At 39.8% G+C, this 19,551-nt stretch overlaps 1 protein-coding gene across 6 annotated transcripts in view; it reads left to right on the forward strand.

Annotated features, from left to right (window-relative positions):
* chl1a (cell adhesion molecule L1-like a) overlaps positions 1 to 13,118 on the forward strand; it is a 71,814-nt gene extending 58,696 nt beyond the window's left edge. For 2 of the 6 annotated variants that reach the window (XM_034087814.2, XM_034087815.2), the window contains exons 24-29: positions 101 to 139; positions 1,676 to 1,789; positions 2,067 to 2,228; positions 2,572 to 2,751; positions 8,236 to 8,308; positions 12,438 to 13,118. In XM_034087814.2, the coding sequence (XP_033943705.1) occupies positions 101 to 139; positions 1,676 to 1,789; positions 2,067 to 2,228; positions 2,572 to 2,751; positions 8,236 to 8,308; positions 12,438 to 12,645 (776 nt within the window). In that variant the 3' untranslated portion in view covers positions 12,646 to 13,118. The remainder of the gene's footprint in view (positions 1 to 100; positions 140 to 1,675; positions 1,790 to 2,066; positions 2,229 to 2,571; positions 2,752 to 8,235; positions 8,309 to 12,437) is intronic. The other 4 variants (XM_034087816.2, XM_034087817.2, XM_034087818.2 and 1 more) reach the window with 3 other exon arrangements.
* Positions 13,119 to 19,551: the final 6,433 nt, after the last annotated feature.

Below are 19,551 nucleotides of genomic sequence, written 5' to 3' on the forward strand. Positions count from 1 at the left end.
CATGTGTGTGAGTGTGTGTGTTTATGCCTGGTCTATAAACCTTAAAGCTGGCTTTCCATATATCTGTAATCTTCTGCTGTATTTCATTTTTTTTTTAAAGATTTGTCCCCGACTCCAGCTGGTGCCCCTGTTCAGAGCAGTATGTATTACCGCCTGCAGCCACTGCCCTGCTCACATAGAAGAAGTAGTTGTAGACATAGTCAAGGTTGTGTGTGTGTATGTGTGGTGTGTGTTGTTGTAGCAAATAGCTGGCTGTAGCCTCAGTAAAGGTTTGTCCTTAATAGTTGTACGGATATTGTCAGTGTTGGAAGAAGTCACTCACATCCTTTACTTAAGTAAAAGTACAAATACTAATACTATAAATAACTAATACTTAAAATACTCCACTACAAGTAAAAGTCCTGATTTCGAATTGTTACGTGAGTAAAAGTACAAAAGTATTAGCATGAAAATGAATTTAAACTACAGAAAGTACTCATTCTGGACAATGGCCCAATTCAGAATAATAAAAAGTACAGAAATATTATCATCTAAACCTACTCCAAGTTTAAAAAATAAAAGTAATCGTCATGCAAATTGAACTTATCACAGTATTTCATTATTATGGTTGTTATAATATCCTGTTTTTATACTTGTAAAAACATTTTAGCATTGTGGTTTTGTCGATGTGGACCAAATGTAGATACAGTACTTGAAGTGCTGTGGAGCTGAATGGTAGAATTTAGCATTTTACTACATCAGCATTTAATTTGTTTATGTACAAAGTAACTGAGTGAAAATAAATGTTGTGGAATAAGAAGTACAATATTTCCCTCTAAAATGTAGTGGGGTAGAAGTATAAAGTACCATTAAATGGAAATACTCAAGTAAAGTACAAATATGTCAAAAGGTGAATGTAGTCGGTTACTTTCCACCACTGGATATATATTTGGGTATTTCCTGACTAACAGCTCAGGAAATACAGAACATTTATTTTTAAAAGTTTGACAGTTGCGCTTTGAATTCACATGTGAGACCCAAACAGTTAAGGTGTGTTTACTATCATCCTCGGTGTTGTCGCACAGTTTCTTCCATTAATCTAGTTTCCCCGGTTGCTCTAACAATCCTGCCTTCATGTAGTCTATAGAGCTCGCTTGTTGCACAATATAGAGCATTAGACCTGACAGCTTTGCAGCAGGAATCTAACATCTGAGGCTTCTCTTTCCTTTCAGGCCACAACTGCTCTCTCTCTTTTCCCAGCTCTATCCCAGGCAATTCTACTCATCTTCCTTTAGGTATATAGCTCACACTCATACATATACAGCCAATAAAACCCCTGTGTAAACCCCTCTTGATGTATCGTCAACTTTCAGCTAACAACAGGATTCGAGACATGGAGTCGTTTCAATCTATTCTGATTTTAGGGTTGGCGTCAGAAAATGTCAGCTATGTCACTCCCGCCCACAATCTCTCTATCTACCCTTTATGAGCCAAAATCCAGCTCCACTCAATTAAGTCTGGGGCCCAGCGTATCTTTTTGAACTGTCGTCTCGAAGGGTTTCTGCTAGCTGAACTGTGCTCAAGCTGCAGGGGAACCTATTTGCCTCCGCTAATCCTATTTTCCTGCCTCTTTCTCCTTTTCTCTGTGCCTGCCTGTGTTTTATTGTCCTCCTCCTATTTCTTCTCTCTTTATCAGTTCCAGCCTTGTTGAACGTAAGCTCTTATGTGAGTGACACCTTTGCCAAAATCAGCTGGACTGCCATAGAAGAGCAGCAGGACTCGGAGCTTTATGTGGCTTATATGAATAACAGTAAGCTACTTTTCCTGCTAAGCATTGATGGGAATTTTAGGTAACACATGTGTAGATGCTACTGAGAAGGTTTTATATAAACATATATCATAAGCCTAGCGTCTGCATTGCTACAACCATTATTTCTATGATTACCCTTACATATATTAACATGCTTTTAAAGTTATTTAATTTTTTTAATTTATATCTCAACAACGATTCTGTAGTTGGCAATAGCTCATCCTTTCTTCTTTTTAGATAGCGTGGAAGCTAATACAGACTTGCTGCTTGTGTGTAGGTGATGGCTTCTGGCGGATTTCAGAGGCTGTAAACGCTTCTCAAAGTTTCCACGTTATTGATGGGCTCAAACCTGGGACGTTGTACACTGTGCGCCTCATGTCCAAGAGGCTGCTCGATAACGCTAGCATTTTTGAAGACGTTATCCAAACTCGATTACAAGGTGAGAGGAGAGAAAGGCGACGCAGTCTGTAGAGTTTAGAGATTCGAGCTCCCACCTGCCACATAAATATAATTGACAAACAAATATCGACTGTGGTGAATGTGTGAGTTTAGTTTTTTTCTTGCATCTCTGTGCATTTGTTATTTCCTATTTGATATTCCTTCAGAAGAGAGTGTTATAGCTGAAGGGATTGTGAGAGCATCCTCTCAAACTAGAATTCATCATGTTTTTTTAAAGTCTAGGATAGACTTGGATGCTGTGTGCATAAGGGGTCATACTGAAATAAATCAATGTGTAAAGGACATTTTTGAGCTCTGTGTTTCTTTTCTGTTTGCAAACACAGGTGCTGTAGGTCAGAAGAGCAGTTTTTCCACCCAGCGCTGGTTCATCGGGACCATGTGTGCTGTGGCGCTCCTCACCCTCGTGGTACTCATGGCCTGCTTTGTGCGACGGAACAGAGGTGGCAAGTATGCAGGTACGCCGCCTCCGACCCAGAGACAAGAAATGTTCTCCATGGAAAAAGGTCAGTTAGTTTTGAACTAGGGTTGGGGGCCCTTGTCGTCTCACTTCAGACAGGAGCTGAACCAAAATGTAACTCATGGTATGTCAAATGTATCAGTCTGACTTGGTTAAAAGCAATTTAAGGTCTCTCAGAAATCCTTAAACATCACCATTTCTACAAGATGACGCTTTAATTTGACTTTTTTGATTTTGGTTGACCTCTTGAAATAATTCAAATGTGCGACAGGCCTCAACCCTGACCTAACCCCCTCGACCTCGTTTGGAAATGCTTCCTGCATGCATGTTGGCAAACTATGCATGCTAACCCTGCCAAACCCAGTTTGGTTAACTCCAAATGAACTATCCGTGGGATGCTTGCATCTACAGTTTGTCTACTGCTTTGTGAAGTAATTTGTGTGGCCCTGATAGTTCTGCTTTGTACCTCTGATTACATACCTTGTCAAGCCAGACAAATGGGAACCAGCTGGCTTTGTTCCTTGCCTCACCTGTGCAGACCTTCCTCCTTCCCCTGCACCTTTGTGTTGTATCAGAGACGAGTTTAATCTCACCTCGGTACCTACCTGCCAAGAGCAGCCTGTCCTCCTACAAAAAACGACCATATAGGTCGATTGTTCAGCAGCTAAATATGACCCAGAGTCACGTTTTAAAGTGTAGCCCCTCTAGTGGTCGTGTAAGAAACAACATGCTCCTGTCGATTGCAAATGCTCCGGAGGGTCGTTTATTCACAAATAACCCTCTCTGGAAAATCCAAAATTGTGGAATAGTTTGGCCATTACAATGCTTTTTTATTAGATTTCTAGCGAGAAGTGTATATTGTACTTTTATAATCTACGTCCAGTGGATGTGTAGGATCTACAGTTTGATAGATATACGAAGATGATTTGAGGTCTCACCAGGAGAACGTGTACTGTATATGGGGCAGCTTCCATGTAAAGTTAGCGTGGGTGAAAACAGTATTTCCGGTCTCGAAGTTTTCTGAATAAAACCGGAAGTATTCCCCACACTGTCAAATGATTACACAGTGATATCTCCATTACTCATCCACTAAAAAACATCAGTTTATCCTTGTTAATTACACAATATTGATTGGTTTAAATTGTGTACATTGCTTTTGTGTTTATAACCTTCGATTTGGAGAAACAAATAGTTTTTTCGTTGTTTAGACACTACAGAGTTTCCAAAGACACTACACTACCCAGAATCCCCAGCTATCGTTTGGGACTACAACATCCGCCTTGCTTTACAAACCCCGTGATTAGCCCTCAAGCTCTGTGATTGGATGTTGGAGTGGCAGTGCGACAAGGTTACGCCGAGTGTCAAACAGCTCTTTGAAATGGAATGGAACCACGCCAGACTATCCAAAATTGGACTTGGACGGGTCCAGCCCAGCCCTCCCCCCCAGAATTACACATGCTGGCTATTGTGTGTTTCGCAACATGTTACTTTATTGATCCCAAGTTGGGAAATGTTTTTGTTACAGCAGCATGTACTACTTTGTTCTACTCCACTTCAGAGGTTAACCTGGTATTTTTACTCTACTACATTTATTTTTGTTACTTTGCAGATTCTGATTAATGATGTGAAATATAAACAACCCTTAAATCAGACTTTAGTTACACCTGAGTAAAATTCAGCCTTATCAGTTTGTCTGTTTTGCACATCCTCCTGTTAATATCTTTGGACGTCCTGCACTAAACTGTTTTATTGTAGAGATCACTACAGTATCTTCTTGATATTTTATATTCTATATTTCTATCAGTGACCCCTATTTTGTTTGTAGGCTCCTCTTAATATTTAAATGTTTTCATCAAATATAACTTATTCAACAACTAAATTCAATAACGTGCTTTAACCACTAGGAGGTGCGGTTTAGACCAGTGGTCTAGTTAATAAAACATAATAATATCGTACATAATATGACTATTCACTTTATTGTGAAATTAAAACAGAACGGTAAAGGAAAATACAGTTTCAGTCTCTCGATGTGAAGCTTATGCATTGTACCATGAACTTGTATAGACCTGCTGTAACAGTCAACTGCATGAGGAGTTGGAAAGATAGTTCAGAAAATCAGTAATATCTTTAAAAACTACAAAAAAGTCCCTTTCTATCAGCTGTGCACCGTTATGGTGTAAATACAGACTATCTACTAATTGGATCAAATATAAAAGTCAGCCGCATTAGTGTTGATACTGCAAGGAGACGTATTGTGTGAAAAGAAATGGAAGATGTTGTTTAATTGTTGATATATTTATGGTCTACGTCACGTATTCAGTTTTGGCGGTATCTCTTCCAGTTTGTCAAAAGGTCTTCTGATCAGGGCTCTATAAATAAATATCTACAGCAGATATGTAATATGTAATGCAGACGAACCGTGTATTACAATGCCGTTATGTGATGACTTTCAAAGAGAAAAGCAAGAACACTCGGAATAAAGTATTATTTTATTTTTAAAAATGTTTTCCGATTTCATATCACATAAACACCATATCCCGACGTGCATTGCGGCGTGATTTTAGCCTATCAAAACCTCTGAAAAAAGAAATGTGTCTCTCAGAATCGAAAGAGAAAAACCTATGGGAAAAACACAAAAGCATTGTACACAATTTAAACCAATTAATGTCGTATAATTAACTAGGATAAACTGATGTTTTTTAGTGGATGAGTACTGCAGATATCACTGTTAAATCATTTGATCATTGGTTTTATTATGAAAACGTCGTTACCGGAAATACTGTTTTCAACCCGTAACTTTACATGGAAGCTTGCCGCATATACACGTTCTCCTGACGAAACCTCAAATCATCTTCGTAATATCTATCAAACTATAGATCCTACATATCGACTGGATGTGGATTCTAAAAGTACAATATATACTTCTCGCTAGAAATCTAATCATAAAGCGTTTTAATGGCCAAACTATCCTACAATTTAGGATTTTACAGAGAGGGTTATTTGTGAATAAACAACCCTCTGTAACGTTTGCATTCAATGGGAGCACTAGAGGCCGACAACTTTAAAACGTAATTATAGGTCGTATTAAGCGCTTGAACAAACAACATATTTGGTCGTAATAAGGGCTTGAACAATCGACCCATTTGGTCGTATGAGTTGGAGGACTTGTTGGCCAAGAGACTCCTCACTCACTTTCTCTCCTCAACCTGCTCCCCCTTCTTCTCCCTAGAACTCTTACACTGTAAAAATATCCACCGTGAATTCACAATAATTACCTGGCAACTTGTTGCATGACTTTCACAGTAAGGTTCACAGCAATTTACTGTGAATGTCTTCACAGCAATGTATTGTAATTTCACATCCATGATATTACAATGCATTGTTGTAAAGGTACAACTGTATACTGTAACTTCACAGCTTCAATTACTGTGATAGTACAGTATGTTACTGGGGAATTACATCATTTTGTTGTACATTAATTACAAGGGCCTGTACTTTTACATTTCTATTGTGAAAGTACTGCAGGAGTAGCCAGTAATTTACTGTGAATTTACAATGTGTACTGTGAAAGTACTGCAGGAGTAGCCAGTAATTTACTGTGAATTTACAATATGTACTGTGAAAGTACTGCAGGAGTAGCCAGTAATTTACTGTAAATATATAAATCTAAATAATACGATAATATATTGTACATTTGACTGGGATTGTACCATAATTCAATCAGCTCAATCAACAAAGAAAATGCCCATTTTAACTTTGTATTACTCCATTGAAGTGCAAAGTACATTTTACAGTGTTTTGGAAATGTTGTTACAGCCCCAACCTCTAATCCGCGGTAGTGGCTTGTGCTGAGACGCGCAACATGAAAGAATACACACAATAACCGGTACTTGGTAACGAGCATTTATTGATAATCAGCCGTTTGCTCACACAAGCGAAATGGGAAACAAAAAGAGGTCTGGAGGACTGGCCAAAAGGAACAAACAGAAGGAGGGAACCCGAGCCAGCCACACCACGGGCCGTAGGACCCAGAACTCCCCCGCCTAACCAAAAATCAAATATAAACCCTATGGGAAACAAAATAAAGCCGCAAAAACTGGACTACCAGGTCCTCCAGGCTAAACATAAACACATCTGCAAAAATATGGCAAAGAGGTATTCTAAGGACAGTGTCTCCGGCATTAGGATAGGTGAAACATCCTTCTCCTCCAGCTTCTCTTTATATATACAAACGGCTGAGTGGAATTTGGAACACCTGGGCAGAGGCGGAGCCAGGGGCAGACCAGGTGCACCTGGGCAGAGGCGGAGCCAGGAGCAGACCAGGTGCACCTGGGCAGAGGCAGAGCCAGGGAGACAGAAAACAAGGAGGGGAGCACTTAACACATGTCTACACAGACATCCACTCAAAGTCAACAATTTTTCTGAAGAATGTGCAGACATGGAGGTTTAAATTGCCATGCCTCTTTGTGGCTTTCTAGCCCGTCTCAGGATTAATGCCCAGGATGCACCTGAAAACAATAAGCCAAGACAACAATTTCAATTTTACATAGATGTATATGTTGCCTCATTTATTTTAAGGCACATGCAGCGGTGCCCCTTTCAATTTAAGTAAAACCTGCACCAAAGAAAGACATTTGTATTTAAAGCCAAGCAAGAGCGATAAAAGCAAGAAAATCACTTAATTTGTTGTGTTATCACAGAGGATGGTCTGAATACAGTATTTTACGATGAAATAATACAGTAACATGTTGTGAAATCCTGGTAATCATTGATCCTGTACATTCACAGTAATTAACTGTGCCTGTATTGATTTCACTGTGAAATTCTAAATTACAGTGTTATATTGTGAACATTACAGGTAAAGACTGTAAAGTGGTAAAACAGTAATTTATTGTAAAATATTACAGCTAAATATTGTGAAATCATGGTAATATTTTACAGTGTACCTCTTTGCCTGCAGTAGCTTTTTTGACACGATGCACTGAATATTTCATCTGCTGCTTTAGATTCCCCCTTTGCCCATCTAGCTCTTTTCATGAAACCCCTCTTTTGAGGTTCTTGAAAGCAACTGGTATTTTTAAAGCATATTTGCACAAAGAGCTGCTGTGTAGCACTTTGGGCGGACAAACAGAAGAGAGGCTTTCAGTTTGCAGAATTGATAGAATGTTTACTCAGTCATTTTAAGTTGTTCTCAAAAGCTTTTCATTCCTGACTTTTTTTAAATGCAACTCCTTTATACACTCAAGTAATGGAAAAGTTCAGTTCATTTAATCCTTTACACCTACCAAACATTAATGTTGAGCTTGCTCTGGCTGTATTCTAAAAATCTTCTGAGAGAGAAAAGTCACTGACGTTGGTAAAAATGAACAAAAGGGTGGTGCTAACATGTGAGTTATTAATCTTTGGAAAATGTTAACGCTCCAATCTTTTATTTAATCATGACCAAGTCTTACAACTCATATGTAATTCCAACCACGAATGAAAGTGCTGCTCTTTGACATGCTATGTGTGTCCTGCCTCGTCCTTGCAGTGAAAGAGAAGGAGGACCTCCACCCGGACCCGGAGTCGCAAGGATTGAATGAGGACAGCTTTGGTGACTACAGGTGAGCTAAACTCCTGCTGTGTGAAGAAGAGCTGCAGTGCCAATGTTTGCTTCAGAAAAGGACATGTTTAAATGTGCTGAGCTGGAGCAGTATTCATCCAGCAACCACATATGTTAAATATTTTCTGGCTGAGAAACTAATGTGTCATGTCACGGTTATGTTTCTTCTCTCCCTTCCACAAAAGCAAAGCACGCGTTCATGAGCTTTACGAGGATCAGCCTAGGAGCCATTGTTCTCGACATTTAATGGGCTAGGTAATCCCATGGTGTAGTTAACAAGTGTTTGCAACGTTGTTAGCTAACCTGAGCTTTCACCCCTTTTGTAGGAATGATGTGCTCTTGGTCCCGTAGGCATCAGTAGTTTATTTTGTGTGTTGCAGTGTGTGTACCAATGAATGAGTGACTATTTAACACAGAATGTCTTATGTTTAGAATACATAATCGTCTGGTTCTGTAATATAATACTACCCCCACTTCAAAGGTCCCATATTATACTCTTTTTGAAAAATATATTATCGGTCTCAGATATATACAAAACATGTCTCTGAAGTTTTTGGTTTGAAATATCACACAGATCATGCATTGTAGCATGCCATTAACCCGTTTCCGCCCTGTTCCAAAAGTGCTAATTCTGTGTCTGTAGCTTTAAATGCAAAATGGAATGCTTGCTGGCCACGTCCCTCTGAGAAGTGATTGGTTTAAAAAAAAAAAAAACACACACACAATGGTGCTCTAGGAGGAGATTCAGGTGATAAGGTGGGCGGGGGTTACCTTGGTTGGTTATTGGCTTATGGTTGCACAACCCCAAAAAAAGTTGTGACATCACAAAGGGCCAAAATCTGATCAGCTCATTATCAGGGCAAAAATTGAGAGAATCTTTTTTCCTGAAACTTTCAGAATCTCTTTACACAAAGGGGACACATATATCTATGTATAAAAGACATGAAAAAGTGGATCTTGCATAATAGGTGACCTTTAAAATACATAAATCGTTTTACTTTCAGGCCATAGGCCTACACTTTTATTGCAGAATTCAAAACGTAATAGAGGTTGTCCGCCTTATACTGTAGCTCAATTGGTAGAGCTGGCCCATCTACTAGGGTTTATCCCCAAGTGAAGGACCATTTGCAGCATGTCATTTCCTCCATCTCCCCGTTTCAACTCTGTCTCTACAATAAAATAACTGGTTTAGTTACTTCTCAAGCAGTGTATCCCGAAGGGCTGGAGCTCACATCTAAACATGAAACTTGTTGTTTTGTTTCTGAATTCACTTTACTTGAAGTAAATGGCAGGATGGAGCATAACGAATGGTGGTAGTGTGACCCCACTTAGCAAAGCATTTCTTAGACAACAGCTGTAATGATATTACTTATTTAAGCTCTTACATCAGCATCCGACTGACCCCATTAAGATTATGTTCAAAGCAACTTTAATGAAACTATAAAGATGTATTTGAGTACCTCTGCTTAACTGGAGTTTTGACAGACTTACTTTTAAACCCTGATTTACCTTGTGGATTAGTGTGTGCTGTGGAGCATTCAAATGAAGGCCACATTTTGTATTGCTTTACATCCTCCCACTGTAAACACGTAAATTGATTAATGATGTATAGTCATTTCTGATGGGAAATATCTTACATTCAATAATACAGGCATAACGAAAGCATAGAAAATGTGTGGAAAAACTGAGCCTTTAAGCCAAAAGCAGACAGCTGTTTTACTTTACAATAGCTCTTGATTTTCTATTGTTTGCATTGTTAAGCTGCTACGGTGACAGTTTAGGGAAATGGGATGATCCTATTTTGCCTGACAGCACTGCAGAAGCTGTGTGACAATGGTGTATTTGTTTGTGCACACGCAAGAGAAATCACCTAAAATAGCCTCTTCCGCTTTGATTCTGCTCGTCATCATATTATTCAGTACATGATTACTCACAACTGCGTGGTTGCTGCCAATTGCATTTCTGCGATTCTTGCCAAGACTGTAATTCTGTTGAAAAGGAAAGGATGCATTGTCTACAGCCTTGTTTACAACTACATAGCATTTTTGTAATAACAATGGAAAACCAAGGGCTCACTGATTACGGTGCAGATTTCAACCAAACGTTAAGTATTGTTATTTTGTCAGGTTTGACACTGATGAAAAACCCAAGAAAGTAACATGTAATGCTGGGAGATAACCCAATTTGATCACACATTAACTTTCATTGATGTGATTATTTGGTAATGTTGTGTAACAAAATGTAGTCGTCCAAATTAATAAATAGTGTGCTGTTGATTTGATCTCTGATACAAAGTTCACGTAGGAGCTCATGAGGCAAGGGAAACTGCTAATATGAGTTTGTGAGATGATGCAGATGTTTGGCTACCTGTTTATAATGCCTCTCATGGTTTCTTTCATGAGGCTGTTCTGCCTACTGTTCCCCCAGAGTGCCCTTAGCCTCACTATGATGTTGTTTGCCTGGCTATAAAGCTGGTTTCAGGGCTCTCTGGTGCCCTTTGAATCTCTGACGGCAATAGACCACCCACTGGTATGCCACGTGTCTGGGGAGCTGACAAGTGGTAATTAGGCTTCAGACGATTTCTCTTCGGAGGCAGCCCTCTGCTCTCTTGCCCCTCTGTCCACTGCGAGAACAGCAGGTGCCGTAGCTGAAGCAGGCTGTTAACCAACAGTGTAATGCAATTTTTTCCCCAGCTGAATTTTATTTGTACTTTCTTTCATCTTGGCTTTCATCGTCAGTTAGGCAGATGGCAGCCGATGTGGACAAGCTCTCCTTCAGTTAACTTTACTAACATAAATACAACTTCAGATGCAAAGAGGGGGAAATAAAATCCTCCTTCCACATGAGGTTTCTGGGCTGCCCCCAAACCAGAGTCAGCACGGGTCAATGGTGAAACAAATTTAATTACAGTCTGCCTGGCGATGTGCCTCCATCTCTCACCTGTTTTAGAGGCTCCAGGAAAGCCTTTCCACAGCAACAGCTGAGACAGAGCTGGATGCGGACCAAGGGCCTGAATGAGAGCTGGGGCTCAAAGGCCCTCAGCCCCATTTTATCAGAGTATTCAAAGTCACTGTGGGCGGGCTGCGGCGGCTATTGCATTCCTCTGCTCTTAGATAACAGCCACTTATCTTCAGCGCTCTAGAGTCACCAGAGAAAGGAGGTTTGATAAGAGTTGAAATGCGGACCTTATGTGGCTTGCATGGTAAACGGCATCATGGAATAGGAGAGATAAGTTTGGTTATTAAAAAATCCTTGTGGAGGAGATCCGATTTGTAATCTTAACTTGAACCATATTTCTTCTCCAAAATGCTGCTCGAAATGTTGAGCTTGTAGATGACACAGGTGTCAACTACAGTGAGACTCAAAGGGCACTATCACATACGAGACACCTGAGCGTTGTCTCTGAACGCAGGTGCTCCGCGTTATGAATACTAAACCCAAGGAGAGAGAGAGGTTTCCAAACATGGCTGGTTTGGGGAATTAAGAAAGAGAACAGGCAGGGAAAATATCCTCAGTGTTTTGAGGTGACCCTGCGTCTTGTAGTGAGACACCTGCGAGTTGGCCAGTTGCCCAGCCCTAAATTGGCATCTAATCTCCTCGGCCCTCGTGTGGGGCCCCCGGGAATACAGGGAGTGACAGGCTGTTTGTCTGGGATTGCATATGCCCCACCTCTCCCCCTCCTCTCCTTCTCCCTTTCTCAATCTAAACCCCCTCTTCCCCATACACGCATACACACAACTCCCACTCGTCTTCTTTCTCACTGCACTCTGGCAATTTCCATCGCTGGTTCTAAAGAGATTTGAAATTGCCTTTGGTCTTGAAGCCTTGGCAATTAGCAATTAGTGAAGTGATTGTAGCAAGCCCTCCCTGCCTCCCTTTCCCGCTGTGTTGCCGCCGCATCCACCCGTGACTACCACCCTGTATTGATGTATTGAAACCATAAGACCTCGCTTTGTGTGCGTGTGTTAGTGCACCCAAGTATTTAATAGTCTGTATGTACTGTACACGCTGTGTATGCCGGTGTCTCTGTGTGGTTATATGTGATATCGTGTGTCAGCCTCTTAGTGTCATATTGCCTCTGAACATATGCACTGACCCTGACCATCCTTCTGTGTTGTCTTTGATGGCAGTGACAGCGAAGAGAAGCCACTGAAGGGCAGTAGCGTGTGTTCCCTGAATGGCGCGATGGGGGACGGCGTCAGCAGAGACAGCATGGTTGACTACGCCGACGGCGGACGAGAATTCAACGAGGACGGTTCATTTATCGGAGAATATTCCGATCGCAGGCACGGAGGCTCTGTTAGCGAGCCCAGTGGACCCAGACCAGTCACTACATAAAGCCAGGCTCCAAATGCTTCAAATCCTTTCAAGATACTTTTCAAATTCCGCTTCCCTGGCATCAAATATATATGGCATATAAATTGAGTATTTAAATACGGAGGAATAAAAATGACTCAAATGTGCAGAAGTTTGGCTCAGGGACTGGAAAAGGAAAAATACACCCACCATACACATCAAATCAAGAGTTGTTGTATATACTGTAAGAGAATTAACTGTATCTTTTGAGTTCTTCAAGATTATTAAAGTGTTTTTTGTACCTATCAGCCATGATCTTCAGCTGTGTATATTGATTGTTAATTTTACAAAAGGTAGAACACCAATAATTTTTTCCTACGATGAGAAAACTCTGAAAATGTCACAATTTTTTTACACAGAGGATGACAGACATTCGAAATACATATGCATCTCGAAACTAAGTTGATTAATTTATTACAGTGGAATCAACATAGTCATAAATGCTTTACTGCTCATTACTGTATTATATATATTTATTTTATATATATATATATATATATATATGATGTTTTTGTTTCTGATATGTTATAATATGCAAATGTATGAAAGATCAAAATGTGTCTTTTTTTATTATATTTGTAATTGTACATTGGACAAAAACGTAAACATAAGATTACAATTACAAATCAACGGTATATATTGTAAGTTCTTTAGCAAGGTGGTCAGAGTGATAGGTGTATTGCTGCATTCATCTCTGCAGTGGAATCATGAATGCATTTATCTAAGGAACTTATCAAAACTTTAACTTGGTGAGCTTTCACCTTCAGGCCCCAGTAATGAAGAGGGAGTTTTTAAACTCAAGCAATTTGTCATACTCTTATTTATTTTTGACTTTTTTAATCATGTGCCTTTATTCCGCTGGATATCGCAGTATGAATCACACTACATTCCTTTAAACGATCAAGCAGCTGGGATATTTATTTTCTGGAAATTATTAATGATCAGTACTTCCCTTCCAGTTTTTATTTAAACTCGGTGCAATGATTCATCAGACTTCATTTGCTGCTCCTTTTTGTAAATTAAAAAGCATCCACTTATCTGGTAAGCTCACTTTCAAGTTGATATGTCCTTCCCCTGAACATTGAATGTGAATATATTCTAAGAAAATGTATTCCTGGTTTTTTGGCTATTTACAAAATAATATGAAGCGCCGAGTGATATGATACAAATATGGCTGAATTAAGTTATTCTCAAAGATCAAACACATAGCAAATCCCCAAAATATACTTTTTTATCCAAAATGCATGCAGTGAATCCTCTCATGTATAATGCATGTTACTGAAATATTAATCAAGGATACAAGTAAAGTTGAGATTGGTCCAATTCAAAAGTGTTACTTAACCAAATAAACAGGATTCAGTAGCATTGCCTGCTACAGAGTACTAAAGTGTTTAACTCGCTAGAGGCTCATTTTCTATGTCTAAGATTGACCATTGAGTACTTTTAAGATACAAAGACTTTCTAAAACAAAGAAGATTTTTGAAAACTTAAGAGATCCAGTGAGACGTGTGAAGGCGAATCACAGAGGACTATGTTTCATATTGAAGTGAGAATACATTTGGTCCACAGAAACTTTTAACAACTAAACTGCATGTTGTATGAGTTTATTTGAAGATATTAAAGACACAATCCTCCCACACAGTAAACATGAGAAAAATAACAGTCCAAAAATAAAGAGAGCTAAAAAAAAGTCATATGATAGCAAGTCCAGCTCTGAAGTAAAAATCCTTCCTATTACTTGGGTTCAGATAATTGGAGCCAGATCCCATGGCTCCAATTATTTGAAACAAAGCAGTGCTCGGTCTCCCCTTAATTTTCTGAGGGAAAATATAGCACCTTTGACGAGGCAGAAATCCCAATTTGAAAAGATGGGAGATGATTGACTCATCCATCATTTGGTGGAAGCCTCTAAAACAGCCCAACATCCCCTCTGATTCACTCCATTGTTTCTGAGTCTTCATGGTTCAGTAAGATTTTTTCGCTTATTCACCATCATTATTTGTCCCAAAACAAACCAAAAGTGAACCACTGTGACTAAAACAGAACATAATCCAAAAGCAGGACGATTCACAAAGTCACATAAACAGGTTTATTTTTGCTTACATCCTTTCACTCCTTTAACTGGACTTATTGCATATCTCTAAAATACCTTAGAGGCCCTTATCTTCTTTTTTGAATACACAGCACAGCCTCCCTGTAGCCTGTCTATAGCCTGGTGATTATAAATAGCCATTGTAGCCGTAATCAAACGAGACTTGGGATAGTGGAGTTGAAAAGCACTCCACGCCTCATGTCAAGATAAAGGTCATTTAAAGAGGTAATCCCTGTATTATCAGGGATTACGCCCTCATCCGTTTTAAAATTGCTTTCTCCGCGGAAGGTTAAAACCTCTAAACAACAACAAAAGATTACTCCAGTCGAATCCATGAGTGTCACATAGAGATGTTTTGCTCCGCTAAATCTATTTGGAGAACCTGCAGGTGACCCTTTTATACAACCTTTTAATAGTCATAATAGCCCTGTTTTGTAAAGAGCAAAGGTCAGGAAGTTTACATGGTTTCATGTTAAATAGAACAGCCTTATTTGTTGCGCTGCCTTTGTTATCACTGCACACACCCATAGATCTGAGTTTAAAGCGGATCACTCCCTTTCAGTCAATTTGATCTGAGCTAATATTTAGGCTAAGTAGCCTGGCAATTGCCTGGTGGGAGGAAATCGATAGCATACTGACACATGCTGTGAGTTCAGCCCTCAGCGTTGCATCAATCTTAAACCAACTGAAGACGCTGCAAGGGCACAGTGTAAGAAGTGAAGCATGGAGGGAAGATTTCCATTTTCTTAGGGTGCAAGATGTTGAGTCGACGCTGTGAATACCCAGTCAAGAAGAAGGTAACACGGTGGTCATGAAGGTATCATCAATAATGAACACCAGCGAGTTCAACGAGAGGGGAACTGTGATAGGTATCCCAGAGATGCTCCTATGGAAAACCTTCTATTTGTTGGTGGGTTTTAAAGCATTTGCAAAGGAATCTGCATCAGGAGTTAAACCAATGTCACAGCACAGGGACAAAGAGTTTTCCGGGGCCTATTGAAAGCAACACACGCAAACGCTCTCAAGGATGAGCTTTGAGCACTTCCCCATAGAAATGGGTTAAGGGTGGGTAGAGAAAAAAGGGGTGGTGTATTGAAGGTTATTTGACTGCAGGCTCTTTATTCAAAACCTGCTACAGCAGCAATGCAGATGAAGAAAAGCAGCTCAGAAAGATGGCTCATGACCTTGACTCACAATCAGTATGACAGTGTTTTTATCTGGCATATCCCTCCAGCGGCCTTCACTCTTTGTCTGCATATTTTGAAGTGGATATGGGATGAATGGCCACGCTTACCTTTTTTATTGAAAGCCCAAGCAGACTAACAGGAAAAATACATAGCTGTTCAGTCAAGAATGTCTAGACGTACATTCGAGATGCTGCTATTAATACTGTCTAAATGTGCTTTGTCTCTAACACATAATTTCTGTCTTGTAACTGCATAAAAAACTAAAATAAATCTAAATGCATCAATATCTGAAATGAAAGTTCTTCCAGTCACAGTAACTCCTATCTAATTTCAGGTCTCAGGCGTCCTCCTCCCGCTTCTGCTCATTTCTTTTGTCATCTCAACATGGTGCTAGACTCACCTTCTGCTAAAATGTAATTTGTCTCACTAGAATGCAAATGGAATAGGATGATTCTGCATACAGATAATTCTTTTAGAGGGCTATTATTTCCCTGGTAAACTGCTTTAGATGCAAGCCCAGACACTCTCAAATGCCAGCCAGCAATTGAGTGGTTGTTTGCTTGTGTGTCAGAGAGAGAGAGAGAGAGAGAGAGAGAGAGAGAGAGAGAGAGAGAGAGAGAGAGAGAGAGTATGAGTAGGGCAGGATGAGGCAGGGACACTCAGCCATGGCAGAAACTAATGAGACATGCATCGGTAATATGATTACAAAGTCAGCCTGTCTGTGTCAGAGACCAGGGGGCCGCTTTAGAGACATCTGCCTAGAACAAAGTGGACAGTGGCATGTTCAGTTGTACTGTGTCTGCTTTTCATTACTCTACCTGTAAGTAAGTGACAGCGAGTACAGATAATGACAACTCATGATGAATGATGATTTGAAACAGCTCAGGCGTGCGTCTCATTCAGAAATGCAGTCTGGGCTGTTTTAGGTCAAAACATCTTGAGTTGGATCTAGAAAAGGATTTCATCGAGACTACTGCCGGAGGTATAGATAAGATACTTGTTAGTGATGTGTGGGTGTTGAATAATTCTCACCTTCCTTTCTTAGCCCTCGGCTGTCAAAGAAACAACTTGGCACAAACCGCGATCAGCAGCTCCAAGTCTCTGCGACAGGGCCTTGTGACAATTAACATGTACACAGCTAATGTAACATAATGAAAAATTACTTTCTTATTTATTCATGTTTGAACACTCTCCCACAGTGATGCTTTTAGTGTTATTTTTGGTCCTTGTTAATAGCAACTCAAATGACCAGAACATGAAGTGTGTTCTTTTCTTTCTTATCCTTGGCAGTAATCAGACTCTGGTATTATATAAACAACCCCTTCCTAAAAGAAAAAAAAGATAAATTGAGTTTGAAAGCTAACCCTGATATTCTGTTTTTGTCTTATTAAAGTACAAAAGGCAGGCTGCGGCAAGCGAGAAGTGGACACAGAGTGCTTTAGAAACTAATCAAAAGAGTTATTTAAGTTTACAGACGTTTGTTAATAAGCAAGTGATGAGAAGCCCTGGATATCAAACAGATGGGAGAGATACTTCAATGTCAATTTTTATTTTTCCTAAGCAATTATTTTTTTCTATGAATTTGTTCCTGCGGTGCGCTTCTTGTGGAACACCACTCCTGAATTATTCATTGCGCCTTCATTAAAACACCTTGCATAACACACAGGGCCGAATAAGATGCATTAGGGCTTTTTGTCAAGATCTGTCTGTGTTGTGTTTTGTTTTGTCTAGATCTGTCTTTGGTTTTCTGTCTGCGTTGTGTTTTGTCTTGTTTAGATCTGTCTGTGGTTCCCTGTCAGTTTCCCTGGTGTGTCAAATGTACCCGATTGTGTTCACCTGGTGTCCCTGTGTTTTCTCCTCCCTCCTCACCTGTGTCTTGTTTGTGTGATTAGTCTTGTGTGTATTTAAGTTCTGGTTTGTCTGTCTGTCTGTCGGTTCGTCTTGTGTTATGACTTGGTCTTCGGTGAGTGTTCTGTGTTCGTTTATAGTTTAGCCTTGAAATAAAGGGGTTATTTCTGACACTTTAATCTGCATTTGGGTCCTGCTTCCTGCACACACCGTAACACTTTTGATCCTGGTGCACAACACACAACTGGACCGACGAAAAAGCCCAGAAACAAGGAAAACTTTAAATGTCCCAAAATAAACTAATAAAACTTGGCTAAAAGTTTGAAATGAGAAATTATCACGCAGAGATGTAAGTGGGTCAGAGTGGACCCCTTTGGTGCAATAACCCACTTGAAGAAGTAAATAAACCATGATAAAGCATGATTGAGAGGGTTTCTCAGGAGAAGCTACTGTGTTGTGATTTATTACAACAATTATTTTTGATGGAAACATTGACAGTGGTTTGTCAAATGTGGTTTTCCAGATGTATCTATAATGATAGAGCAAATTCTATTACATTTTCATTTCAGTCACCGCAGTTTGCAATCCTACACCAGGCTCACATCTGACCATCCATCATGTTTTGAAAAGCTTTCCAGGTTGTTTCTCCCTGGTCGCAGCAATCAGGCTAATGAGCACAGATTGAATGATAAAAGCTGCATTGAAAAGACAGGTGTAACCACCCGCCTCCAAAACACAGTGACAGCTGAACTTCATTAATACTGGTGGCGTCAACTGGGGACATGTCAAGACTGAATGCTGTTGCCACCTGCTAAACACACACACACACACACACACACACACACACACACACACACACACACACACACACACACACACACACACACACACACACACACACACACACACACACACACACACACACACACACACACACACACACACACACACACACACACACAGCTTGATTCTGAGCCATGTTTCTGTGTGTTTAGGTGAAACTGATTCCGCTTGCCATGTTTCCATTAGTGTAGGTTTAGTGGTTCATGCACACTGAAACATCATGCCGCTTCACATGACATATGCTTTGCACTCCGCACAAATGCAACAAGTTCACACCGACATATGTGTGTGAACATTTTTTCATTGTGACTCATTGAAATGCCACCATGGAAGCGTAACACGTTGGTGTGATGCATTTTACAGTGCTTGGTTGTCATATGTGATATAGCAAATGTGGAAACATGCTGTAAAGCTCAAATTAATTGTTATGGTGAGTTGTGTGAGCTGAAGCAAGCTAAAGCATAATGAACCATAAGCATAACAAATGTAAAGCTAATGTCACAAGTTAAACTAGATACTTTGATGCACCTTTAAGAAGTCAACTACAACTAATGAAACACAAACTGTTGTGTTTTTGAGTGATGCTTTAACATTATATATCGTTTTGAAATGTTATATAGTAATTGGATTTCCACAAACTTTCACCTGCAGTGTGTCCATATCCTAACATTTCCTAAACGGTATTTTTCACTGGATTTGTTTGGTTGCAATTCCTCCCTGAGCCGTCCTTCTTGGAATTTTTGTCATGGATAATATCCAATGTGCTTTTGTTAGGTTTAGATGTTTCCCTCCAATTTTGTTGTCTTTTTTACATCACAATTTGTTGTGAAATGGCGAGAGAGCATAATGGATGAAAATGGCAAGTATAACTGGTGCAAAAGGCATTATTTGGACAGAAATAATCACACAATCGACTCT

Source organism: Pseudochaenichthys georgianus, chromosome 7 (genome assembly GCF_902827115.2).
Source record: "Pseudochaenichthys georgianus chromosome 7, fPseGeo1.2, whole genome shotgun sequence".
In the NCBI taxonomy this organism is placed as follows: domain Eukaryota; kingdom Metazoa; phylum Chordata; class Actinopteri; order Perciformes; family Channichthyidae; genus Pseudochaenichthys; species Pseudochaenichthys georgianus.